At 34.3% G+C, this 13,418-nt stretch overlaps 1 protein-coding gene across 2 annotated transcripts in view; it reads left to right on the top strand.

Moving 5' to 3' along the window:
- The first annotated feature begins 1,591 nt into the window (after positions 1-1,591).
- The window catches only part of LOC136031689 (uncharacterized), a 45,878-nt gene continuing 34,051 nt past the window's right edge, over positions 1,592-13,418 (top strand). The window contains exons 1-4 of one of the 2 annotated variants that reach the window (XM_065711373.1): positions 1,592-1,726; positions 7,328-7,490; positions 9,564-9,900; positions 12,870-13,380. In XM_065711373.1, coding sequence (XP_065567445.1) covers positions 7,348-7,490; positions 9,564-9,900; positions 12,870-13,380 — 991 coding nt within the window. In that variant the 5' untranslated portion in view covers positions 1,592-1,726; positions 7,328-7,347. The remainder of the gene's footprint in view (positions 1,727-7,327; positions 7,491-9,563; positions 9,901-12,869; positions 13,381-13,418) is intronic. The other variant, XM_065711380.1, reaches the window with a different exon arrangement.

Genomic DNA, 13,418 nt, shown 5'->3' with positions numbered 1-13,418 from the left:
GAAATAGTTGCAAGACACTTGAACTGTTTTTTTTCCTTGCCAATTAAATATTCTGCAACCCTATTTTGATTGCGTCGTTGTAGTATTCTAGCCAATATCCAGTTGAATTAAATTTCTCTTTAGTTTTTGGACTACAGAAACAAAAATTAGGCTTTGGAGACAAAATTTTCTGTTCGTGGATTAGCGCTACTTTGAAAGTGAGTACATTCATTAATGTAATAATATAAAAATACTATAAAATTAGTGACAAAAATATTTATGGTTTCAAACTATAAACGTTTCAAGCTTGGCGAGATTAATATTAAAAAGTCCTAACAAACTTCGATTTTAGTCTAGCTAACTGGATAGTCGTTTTGTTATTAGTGTGCTTTTTCTTCCTAGTATGCCGCTCCGATAATTTTAACGAACATAATATTGTGCATCATTTCACCGATTACTGTCAAATAAAATATGGATTGAATTTGAATAAAAGAGTTTTACTAACAATATACTAACTTTCTTCAATGGTATACTTTTGTAACAGATACGTACTGAAAATTTTGAAACTTTACAGTTTCTACAAGAGCTTTATTACCATCTTTAATTTACCTGAAACTTAAGCATCCTCAGTGAGTGACGTAACGGCACCTACAAAAAAAAACTAATTATAAGAATTACCAATAAGAAAGTGACTGTTATAGGGTATTTGACTGGTAACAGGTACATTACCCCATTTGTAACAAATAATGCACGTTAATGACAGACTCATTGTACTTGTTCTGAAAAGTTTAGCGAATGCCATGCTAGTGAAACCTGCCTCTTCGAATCTTTGACTTGTTCTAAAGTAAGAACCACTTAAAAAAGAACTTAATTTGAACTTCCATTCTTATTAAGCCCCTGTAGAAACTGTATAAACCAGAAAGATAAAATAGCCCTCGACCAACTACGTGTGAAGCTATGATAAAGACCCTATCTTAGACAATAAATGGTAAGTACAATTAGTAATGTGTTGAAAAAGCTCCCTATTATTGACAATTGTAAATTTTAGCGCGTAATAAGGTTGTAATCATTTAATCGTTGTCAAAAAAGCTTATAGAAACTTATTGCAACTAATTATCTACTTATTGTGCTTCAGAGGTTGACAAGCTGCAACTTTTCCTGTTATAGACAAAAAATTCTCGGAACACTTATATTAGTGACGATATTTTTGATTAGTTACATGGATTTTATGGGTTTGCTCGATTTTTGTGTGTTTTTTTTTTATAGATTTTGATGCTCAAATTGCATTTAATGAAGCAAAATAATGCTTATGTCATTGTAAAGAATTTACAATTAATGGTAATTAATTGCGATAGGTTCTAGTGAGCATGGGGCAGCACTGTCACAGTATTTTTTTTTAGTAGCGTATCTGCTCTCTTGTCCTGCTATGGATCAAACTGTAAAATAAGTAACATGAAAAGAATCCTTCTATAATAAGTTAAGAAAAGTTTTTCTGTCCCATTTAATTAACTAAAGTCAACACCACCCGTAACTAATGCAGAGAAAATAAGGAATGAACTGGGAAGATTCTTCTTTTTTTAAATTCGCTTTAGAGTGAAATTTTGCCTCCATTTTAGAAGGGGTTCAGTGCAGCTAACTTCTTCATTGAAAACAATAATGAAAGAAATCGATGAAAATTTTCTTAATCCTAATAGAAGAATCAGAAGAATTATCAAAATGGGTTCCAGTTTGTAGAAATTTTGGAAAGGTAAAGGCACTATTTTTTTCTACTGAACAGAGACTACCCTCCTTTGTAGTATAGCCTCTATTACCTTTAATCAAGGTGGATTATAGGCCTATCAAGCTACAGTTTGCTCCCCTCCTCTGTAATATGCAAATAGGCTTACAGCCCAAATTATAATTGGTAAAATTAGTGCAAACAGTATTACTGGCTTTCATATAAAGTGAATATATAACTTACATGATCCTCATTACCTGATGTCCCTGTATCATCATTCTAGATGGTTGTTATTTGATTCATCAGAGTTGTGTTTCTCTGTGTCAGTGTCTATCTGGGTTTGTAATTTAAACCAAAGGTAAAGGTCTCTCTTACACTAATCTATGATTCATGTGTGTAAAAATGTTCAGTAAAATTCTAGTTGATTGACTTTTGGCTATCTTGGAAAGGGGTTAGGTTAGGAAAATGAAACTTTCAGGGATGGGTCTAAAGGCTAAAGTATGTCACCAGGAGGTATTTTGAAGTACCCACTTTCACTCCTTCTCCCTCTATAGGGCCCTGAAATTTGCCTACATGATAGGTCTAGGCTATACCTATTGAAATTTTGACAAAACAACATTTTACCTTAATTTTCAGTTAACAGTTGCCTTTTCTCTGCCTTTAGTTCTGAAAATGCAATTCCTGTTATTTGAGTAGAATTCTGAGCCATATCAATTTTATTTTTCAAAATTTAGGAAATATATTTGCATATCTTTAAAACCTTATAAGTTAGGATTGAGCAAAGTTGTGAAGCTAAAAATAATTTTGTTGTCCTTCATTCAAGCAGAAGGTCTATTTTGCAAAGTTTCACTTTTATAACACACATATTTTTAAAGGTCATCAAAGTTCAGGGCCCTCTAGAAGGAGTTGAGGTGGGTACTTCAAAATACCTTCCCAGTACATATTTTCGCCTTTAGTCTCATCCCTGAAAGTCAATGCTCTGGAGGTGTTCAGTTAAGATGCAATGTCTTTTTTTTAGTGCTGCTATATCTTGAGACGATATGAACTTCCTATTGAGTTTTGTGTCCTCTGTATAGATTTTGGTAGTGCTGATGATATTTCTATTGATTTTGTTGATAAAGAGTATAGAGAGGAGAGGACTGATCACATTACCTTGTATCACCCTGCTGATCACTTTTGCTGGATTTGAGATGCTGTCACTCACTCTAATGTTTGGTGTTTGATTTTTGATGAATGATTCTATCCAGAATAGTTTTTGTCTAGGCAAATAGTACTGTTGGAGTTTATCCATTAGCTTTGCATGCAATATGCTTTCTAAAGATTTTTCAACATCAGATTATACTGTCAGGATGCTGTGACCCACTTCCAGGACTTATGTCCAATCATTGACACACCTCAAAGCTCTCAGATGAACTAAGGCTATTGAACATTTCTAGTAATTGTGTTGTACAGCTTTTGTCAGTAGGAACCCATGTTGGTCATGATTTATCATATTGCTCTGTTATACATGATTCAATATCCTGTCTCTTATACATCCTTCAAAAAGTTTACTGACTAGTGATGTCAGGCACCCAGGTTCTCTTAGGGGTTTTTATGCTGAAACATCTTTGCATTCCAATGATGTAATGAAAAATTGGGCAAGGAGGTTGGGATCAGTTCCAGTAACTCATCTACTAAGGACTTGGGGTTTAGAAGGGACTTGAAGTTGTAAATAATCACATTAACTTTTTATTCCTTTCCTAGTCTTTCTTTGCTAAGGCTAGAGTCCAAGAATTTTCTTTTTAAATCTTTTACCTCCTTAATCATTTCCTTATGAGTGCTATTGTTGTTGATTAACTGAGTTTCCAATTATATCCAGACTTCACTGCAGGTCAGAAATATTTGATACATGTTCTGGAGTGATGCTAAGATTCTCTAGCTGCAAGTACCCTCTTGCTTTATTATTGAACACATGAGAAATAGGACAAAAAAGGCTAATTTGACTTACCAGAAATGGCAACTTTTATTGACCCATGGAATCACAGGTGTACAATTCACTAAGCAACCATTAAGGAGAAGCACAGCAAACACCACTACTGAAGGTACAGACATCAACAATTTCCTGTCTATTATCCCATGAGATAATCACTCCAATATCCTATAGAATGATTCTCTTTGAACAATATTTTTTATTTAATATTATTCTAAGTCACAGCTTGGAGAAAGTTAAAGATTTCTATTCTTGTAATGCTTAATGACAACTTTTGTTAGGCTCTGACAATATATTATTTTCTGTCTGGTGGCTGGTTATGCTCTGATTGAAGACTCAAGCCTCTCCCAGTTGTGGAGGAACTCTATGTAGCCACTCTCTTTCAATGTTGTGCTTGAACATGTTTGGAGATTCAATGGACATTGCATCTTCTGAGAGTTTATTACTTAGATTGGCTAGTTTCTGGCTTGATAATTGGCTTCTTTCTCTATTGGCATCCATTAGAAGCTCCTTCAAATGTCTGCTAGTTGTTCTACATAAGATGAGCAGGAGGGTATCTTTTGGTGCAATTTTGAAGCTTGAAATCATATTTCTGTGCTTTGTTCAGTATGTAAGGGTGAAATGTTTGAGATGCTATGGAATGTTTAGATGCTCTGTATTGTACTTTTTCTGGGACTTTGTTCTTAAAAAAAAAAAAAAAAGATGATACCAAAGACATCTCCAGGTTGAAGACATGCCAGGTTGAAATTTTCCAGGTGCTGATGAAAAGCAGAGGGTGGTATACTTACAGGATCAAGTGCCTATAGGGAAAACTTCCCTGTCAGACACTCTCTAAATGCATGGTTAGCTTCCTTTGTTTTTTTTTATTTGAGTTCAGAGTTAAAGTCTTGTTCCAGCAGTCATGTGAATATAAATGTTCTCTCCAGAATCAATCAAGTCTATTTTTGAAGCAATTTAGGGTCTTGGGTTTCACAACTGTTTGAGGGAGGGAGTTCCAATTGTCAATTATTCTGATGCTCCAAAAATTTGCTCTTGCTCTGTTCCAAGTCACTGGTTTGAAAACCTTATATGGATGGCCTCTTGTAGTTTTAACCTTAGCAGGCTGTAAGTAATTTTCAAAGCTAAGTTTCTCCAGGTTGTTCTTTTCCTTGTAAATTTGTATCTTGTCTCCACATTACACCTATATTTTAAAGAGGGTAGCTGTAGTTAGCACAGTCAGTCTTCATAGCTTAGATCTTTGAGTCCTGAGAGAATCTTTGTTGCTTTTCTTTGTACTTTCTCAACTTCAGCAGAATCTATTTTATAGTTGGGGCCCAAGATGATTCTTCTGTACTCAATGGTTGGTCAGACAAGTCCTTTGTAGAGTTTGGTAAAAGTGTGCTTATCAAGATCTTTGAACCTTTGTCTAATTAAACCAACTATTTGAGTAGCTTTGGCAACTATTTTCTCAGTTTGACCATGGAACTTGAGCTGGGAGTCAATTATGATGCCAAGACCTTGTTCAGAGTCTACAAGCTCTAAAAGTATTGTTGATCCTGTTTTGTCTACTGTTGTAAGCTTTGGTCCTGGGAAATCTTTCTTCTTTCCTATCCAAAGGACTTTTGATTTGATAGTGTTCAAATATAGTCACAGCATGGTTGCTAAATTTAGGTTTGTCATCAACAATGGATCTAGGATATGTTTTTTTCAGTAAATGGAGAAACAAGGTTGCCTTGAAGGTGATATTTGCAATTACCATTGCCAAAGTGGATCACATGGCATTTAATAAAATTGAAGAATGGGAGCCATTTATCAATTCATTTTTCAAGAGTCTTAAGCTCATTTGGGATTGATTACTGGTTATAAAGGACAGTTTTTTTTTTACCAGCTAGGTTTTAATTATGTGCAATGAGAGTAAGAAGGTTTATCAGAAGATTTGGTGCATCAATTATGTAGAGGTTTGGACCAAAAATAATACCCTAAAAACACCACTTTAGGTGGTTGTGGAGGAGGAGAAGTTTGAAACACCACAAGAATTGAAAACCATAAATTGGGTTCAATGGGATATAAAGTTCTTTATCTGTCATATGATAGAAGCATCTAAATCTGAAGCTTTCAACCTTGTGATAGTAATTTTCAGCATTGTCTTTGGGTCTTTTTTATAAATTGAAGTACCATAGTACACTTTCCAATCAGAAAGTGACCTAGAAGAGGCTGCTCAGAGGATGAGAAAAAAAATTCCAAGATAACATAAGGAGTGTCAAGTTTAGCAAGATTAGCAAAATGTTTTGTTTATTTATTGGCATATTGGGCCTTGAGTTTTAAATTCTATTATGGAATTTCAGGGATGGATGTGCAAGAATTTTTTGTGGACGAAAATGTAAACTTAGCTTTTGATAACATTATCCAAAGATTCGGCTCTACCTGAACATACATTCTTTTATCCTGAACATTTTATACAATTTAATGAGGCTACAGCTATTTCTAATGATAGAGGTTTTTCTCAGTGGGCGAGGGAGGCTATAGAAATTAAAAAACATATGTTTGCTAATATTTCAATAAATAGAGACACGGGTAATTTAAATATTGACCCAATTTATGATATTCTTTTGAAAAATGAACCAATAGTCGATGGGGGAATTAAAATTTTACACAATCACCAGGGGACAAGATTACCCACTAGACCAAAAAGAGTTAGCTTATAAGAGGATTATTTCGCAACAGAATAATTAACTAAGTTTCAATTTTCATAAATTTTTCCTCAGTTGCTCTTTGATTCTCATTGAAGTAACTCGAATAGCTGCTTTTCCCTACGTGGATAAGTAGCGACAATTGTATTTATTATAATTGGTGGTGGTTTTTATTTGTTTTTAGATTAGTTTTCTTTTAATTTTCTATCTTGTGCTGAAGACGCCTTGTTTTATACAGGCGAAATATCCATGTTGTTTTAGTCTTTTAATTCTAATAATTCATATATTAATCCCTACGTGGATAAGTAGCGACAATTGTATTTATTATAATTGGTGGTGGTTTTTATTTGTTTTTAGATTAGTTTTCTTTTAATTTTCTATCTTGTGCTGAAGACGCCTTGTTTTATACAGGCGAAATATTCATGTTGTTTTAGTCTTTTAATTCTACTGGCCGTCGTCTCGTTTGAAGTTTTCTTTTTACAGAGTTTTATCTCTCTTGATTGTTTATTGTTGTGAAAATTTTATCTACTTTGATTTGTGAAAAAAAATTTTACATCAAAGATTTAGTATTGAGTACCATCTGAAAATAGATATTTAAACCTAAACTATAAAAATTTTTGTAAATGATAAATTTATGCTGTTTTGTCTTGGATCAATTGAACATTTAATGCAAAACTTGAATAAATGCTTTGATTTTCAATGCTTCGAAATCTTTGTTGCACCCTCAGAACTGATGCACCTCTGTAGTTGTAGGGTCTGAGTTGGATCACACCCAAAAATGAGGGTCAGGAAGGTACTTTCTAATTTCTACCAAGCACACCCACCCAGGAAAATGGCTTCCAGGGAGTTTAATCTTTTTAGTATGAAGTTGTAAATGGAAATAGACATTTAAAATGGCCATATGTAAAACTATATCATTTAGACATTTCAGTGTGAAGGTTATAATAACTTTTTTGATTTTTATGGACTCATAACTGATTATTCTTTTTCTAGAATATTGTTCAATTGTTGGTATGGCTGATCCAGATATAATTGTTGGGGCCTTTGAAACTGTTGAAAATGAGGTTAACGATACCAACAATGATGTTGAAAAAGAACAAGTAATTCAAGAGGAAAACACTGTTCAGGATCAGGAAATATTCCAATCATCGCCTCAGTAAGTCCATTGTGTATGTTGAACCTAGCTTCTTGTTAGTATTTGCTCTATTTATATCTTTAGACTTGTCTTAATCAAACGCAACTTCCATATTCTTTTCACTAAAAAAATAATATAACAACAATCTCTTTTCTTTTGCATTTGATTCCTTTATTCTAATAAATTTGCCAATAGTTCACTCCCTTTTAAGTAAATATGGTAAACTTTTTTTTGTATATATGTGTGTGTGTCACACACACACAGACACACATACATACTTTAATTATGTGTATGTGTGTATGTGTTAAGTATATGATTGTAACAGGATGTATCCAAGAGTGTGTGTAATTCTAGAATTGTTGAATTATGTGGTCTTAAATTCCCTTTATTAATTATAAAATTTTATTGGTCTATTGTTTAAATTATACCTTTTCAAATACCTCTAACAAAAACAGACTATTATACTGTTAATCATGTTGGTGCTACTTATGCTCATATTTTTGTAGATATTTTTTTCCCTCTTATATTGCAATTTTAGTCTTTGTCTCCTACATTATAGGAAGCCTCCAGAGAATACATATCAGGGAGGGCGTGTGTATTGCTTTGGGTGGGGGTGGGGGCAGTATGTGTAGACAAATAGTTAATTTTTTCTCAAAAATCGCTTCAGAGGAACCAGAGTTATAGCATTTAAAAAAATTACCACTATCACATTCAAAATACAATACAAAAGGTTACACGAAAATAAGGTTAATAAAGAAGTGTGTAATGAAAAGATATAACTTCAGTTTTACAAATCTCATATAAGGCCTTGTATAGATTATGGACTCACTTTATATGGTGCAAATGCAAAAAGACAATTGACGAAAATTGAAACTACAAAAAAAAATGACCTGGAACAACTTGTCTTTGGTATAAGAAACACCATATCAGGTTCCTGCATAAGGCAAGTGGATTCATAACATTCACTGAGAGAAAAAAGTCTCTTATAATCAAATGTTTCTCAGATAGCAAGGCCAATAGGTCTCAAACATATGCCTGAGAAAACTATTCCATTTGTATAGCCATAGGTGTCGTAAATGTAAATATTCAAATAATTATTTTTTCTACTACTTCAGCTGCCCCCAATTTCCCCCCTGACCCCATGAAGGTGGGTATTCCTTCCAAGGAGCACCAGTTTCTCAAATCCAACAAAAGAACTTACCATCTTCAAGTATGTGCAGAAAAATTTGCCAACTTAGCTTGTATTATTTACTACTAATTTCAAAATAAACTTTAAGCTGTATATAATTTCAAATAAATTGTAAAATAAACACGCAACCACTTAGAGAAGGTTCAAAAAGCCTCATGATGGACAGCTGCAATTCTCTGAATCTTAATAGCAAATAATAATTAACAATGAAAATAAAGTATTACCATGCCAACCTTAATAAATATTTTCAAAGTTTTACTCTAAATTACACAATGTATTCAGCCTTTTAAATACCAGCTGGTATATCATTCCAAATAGCTGGAGAAGATATGAACAAATTTTTATTCCTATTTTGTACAATGTCATGATTTAAAAGTATGAACATAATTATGTCATGTAAATTATTATTTTAATTTGTATAAATTTATTATTGAATTGTTTTTTGTTTTTTTCTGTATGTCAAGGACTGCAGTAAAGACAGGTTTTGACCTGTTACCAGATTTGTGTTTTTTGAAAGAAAATTATTTGTCTTTCCCCATTTGCATGAACAATCAGGAAGCTTCAGCCTTTTCAAAAGGAAGCTACCTCTATTCAAGACGTTTTAGTAGCAAGTATTTTACCTAGTTGCTATTATAGTATCAGAAAACGGAATATCCTCCAAGCTGGTGGATAGCTAATGATTAACCTGTTAGGCTTACCTGATCAGAGGGATAGGAAGAACCTTTCCCCATCCTGTGATTATCTCAAAGGATTCTGTTCCAGGAAAAGTACTGTCTCAAAATGCACTTTTTGGCTATTTCAGATACCCCTTCCTGTTGGTCTTGTAACTCTGTGTCGGATGGTAATCTTTTGACGCCTGGGACAAATGCTAAGCTAGAACTATTTTTACCAGTTAATTTTTGCAGGATTAAACAGGAGATTGGAAGAAGAGGGGCGAAGTGTGAAGTAAGGTTTTGCCCTAACACCTCTGAAAATTTGGAAGAGTGGGAAAAAGAATATTGCACCATTCACAATGAAGAACACAAATCTTGCTCATGTCCTCCCCCTTTTCAGCTGTATGCTTTCCCATCCAAACGAATTGCCAGTGCGGCTAGAGAGAACTGGATCAAGGTGTTAAAGGAGGATGACACATCAAAAGGGGAAAAATGGCAACCCAAGAGCTTGAGTAGAGTGTGTAGTAAACATTTTGCTGATGGAGAGCCAACCAACCAGAACCCGTTGCCTACTTTGTATATATCTAGGGTAATTTGTTTTATTTTAATAACTGTTTAGCCTGTACTGATGTGTTATTTGATGAATGCAGGAATGTACTGTTTCTTTCAAATATGAAAATCTGACCAAATTGGTTTGCTGAGAAATGCTGCTTATTCAACAAGAAAAGAATATTCTCTCTGATCATTAGATCCCCTAAAAAACTGATTAAACAATTCAAGATAGCAGATTTTGCTTTAATTGAACAAACAATTAAAAAGAGATTAATCATTACATTAGACTTTGAAAATCATGTAATTTCAGGAGCATTTAAAAATAAATTCAACATTGGTTTTCCTTTCGTTCTTGTTTTATTGATCTTTTAATATTTTTAAACGCGGCAGCTAAAACTTTTGGAAATTCAACCTTCATTTTTTTTTATTTTGCCTGGAATTCAACCAAGACACACTCCTTAATTTGCGTGTGTGGAGCTAGTCCGCTTTTTTGGAATTGCGTGCTAGCGATATTTTGTACAAACTGATGCAACCACCAAAGTTTTGACACACCACTGCTTTGCTAACTCGCGTGTTTGGTACGGATATTGAAGAATGATCTTTGAAACTTGACTTTCTGTTGTTTTATGCAAAATTAATACTCTGTAGGTTTTTCATGACAGCCACAAAGTATGTTTTTGTTGTTGCATGACAACTACAAATTTTGTTGGTGTCTGAACTCTACAAAACAGATTGTCTACTATTAATAATGTTAATGTTTAGAGTGGAAGATGAGCAACTTTGTTGCTAGCAGGTGAGATTTTTCTAGTATTATGGGCTGTTTTAGGTTTTACATGGTGACTAATTTATTCTTTTAAAAGTTTTATCTGAGTTGACGGTGAAATGGCCAGGTAGATCGATTCGGCCTTCCTGCCAGCCAAACATGCTGCAGTAGATGGAAGTTCACAGTCTCTACAAGACAGCCTCAACAGGCTCCTTGGTATAGATCCTGTTATATGGACTTAAAGAGACCAACACTGGTCATGCTGAATGGGCCCAAAGTCTAAAAATAGAATTAGTTTTTAAGTATCTTGCGGGTCTCCTATTTTTTTAGAGGTTAAGGGCTGAAACCCTTCAGCAACATTTCAGGACTGATGCTTGCTCTCGAACCTCTCTAATGTTTACTGAACTGTTTTCCTGAGCTGCTGAATGAAGCAATCCATCTTATCGATACGGGACAGGTTTACAAAACCTCCTGATTTGTCGCGTTTTTAAAGGTTTTTATTAGGAAACCTTTTCCTCCAAGAAGTACTGATCTCCTTAGCTAATGAAGGCTCATAAAATGGACACCCAGAATAATACCCCAAGAGGCTATAATGTTGAATCTGTCAGTTCTGGTCTCCTGTAAGAAAGTTCTACTATGAGACACCCTTTTAACAGCAAAGGACAGAACTGACTCCCTGGTAATTATGTACATAGACATGTTTTTGGCGGTCTTTTTCAGTGCAAGTGGCTCCATATTTGTATACTCATATTTTATTTTGTCGGTGTCCTCACACTTCATACATAAAAAGATATTAGATTCAAAGAAAAAAAAAACAATTTTACGGTTTTTCTGCTGATCACAAAAATAAGTTTTGAACCGGAAAAATTGAATCTGTTTTATAAATACGCCATTTAAAGGCTGGTATCAGGGATTTCCATGCTAAATCTGAAAGCTTCTTACATTTAGAGGAAAATACAGGTTTCTCCCTTTTGCAGCTTCTTTTCAGCTAAATGGTAAGAATTTTTTCGGTTTCTACATTTTGATGCAACTTGAAAAATTCCCTATAGAAGGAATCTTAACTAAATTTTGAACTGTCACATCCAAGTTGTGGTTGGGTGCAGCCCATTGTAAATTTGATTTTGTATGCTTGGGATTCCGTGGCGGTCCTCGGCCAGGATACTGGTAGAGGGTAGCTACCCCCCTTAATTTTTCTGACGTCTGATATTAAATTCCTTTTTTTACATTTTTACATTCGTATGGTATACCTTGCCCCCCCCCCCATCAGATTAAAACCGTTACTGTTGAGATTATTGGGAGCAAAGATGACATAATGTGCGTCTTTACTATTATATTCGTTATTTAACTTTCTCCAAAGAAAGACTGTCAGAGAACAAAATGGCGATTTCGACTTTATCGACAGTGAAAACAACAATGTATTTACATTTAAAAAGAATTCAGATATAATCCAGAGATATGCACAGGAATAGAACTGTTTCTTATTTTTTTTTGGGGGGGGATATCGAGAAACATAGCATTTAAATACTATTCTGTGATTGCACGGGGAGCCAACTCCCCCCCCCCCCAAAGAAATATGTGGTTGTTGGTTCGTTTTTTTTTCAGAAAATTTAGGTAAGAAAAGCCCAATTTTTGGAGGTTTATATGCTCTGCGGAAAACTTCTATGAGAAAACTCATCGATTTAGAACTCTTTTTTGTTTTTTTTACTGATATTGTTAACATAGGATAAAAGTTTAGATTGTAGTATGAATTTCCTATTCCTAGAATTTTTTTCGAAACGTTATTGACTTATTTTTTTTTATATATTTACGGTCAAATAGTGTAATTTGTACCCATGATTAGGCCTTCTAGAACAGACGTCTTCAAAATAGAAAATGGACACGAAAAAGAGAAAATCTTGCGTTTGTGTACCCTTATATATATTTTTTCTTAAGTCTGTATTTTACGGTTTACCCCTATGGTAAATGTAAGGTACATGTGTTGCTGTTGCATGGCTTTAAATTTGTGTTTACTAGCTGAACATTTGGAAGTGGAAGATTTTGCTTAGTCGATTTTTATGCCTTTAAAATGCATGTATTTAAAAGCGGCTCAGATCAATACCAATGCTTGACCTAAAAATATGAATGACAATCCCCAGAATGAGTAATTTGGCTCGCTTGAAGCACAACCAGCAAAAAAAGATTTTGAAAACATACTTTTGTGTTGTGCTGCCATTACCTATTCCTTACCAAATGTTTTTTTTCAGCTTCTCACTGATTACAGTCAAGTGCAACCTGTAAATACATTCATATACTATGTTGGTGATACACCTTCGCGACCCGAGGATCATCAAGATCCAAAAGCAGATGATAATACTGCTCAACAAGCATGGGGTCCTGATAGCCTAGTCAGTGGCCCACCAGTGCCAGCATTAATGGTTGATCAGCATGGACGAGAAACCTTTTCGGTGGAACGTTGTCCTGAGACGGGACGTGCCATTGGTAACTGGAACGGGTTCCGTTTATATAGAGATTATTCTCTGGAGTGCTGGAAAAACTATGGACAAAAATTTGACTGTATAATACCGACCTGTAAACGAAAGCGCTATAATAATGAAGTATTCCTGCAAATACCTGTAATACCTACGGACGAATTGACAACTCGATTTATAAGTATTTTTATCCATATTTTGAAGAAGTTTGGAGGTGTTACCGCGAACCATTTCAGAAAGGTTTTGCAGTCACCGTCTCCTCAAATTCGGTTTTGTAGACATCACAGTAAGTACTATTTTTTCGAAGTTCTTTTAATATTTCAG

Source organism: Artemia franciscana, chromosome 1 (assembly GCF_032884065.1).
Source record: "Artemia franciscana chromosome 1, ASM3288406v1, whole genome shotgun sequence".
Lineage (NCBI taxonomy): Eukaryota > Metazoa > Arthropoda > Branchiopoda > Anostraca > Artemiidae > Artemia > Artemia franciscana.
Note: the sequence above shows the minus strand (reverse complement) of the source record. Positions and strands in the feature narration are given on the sequence as shown.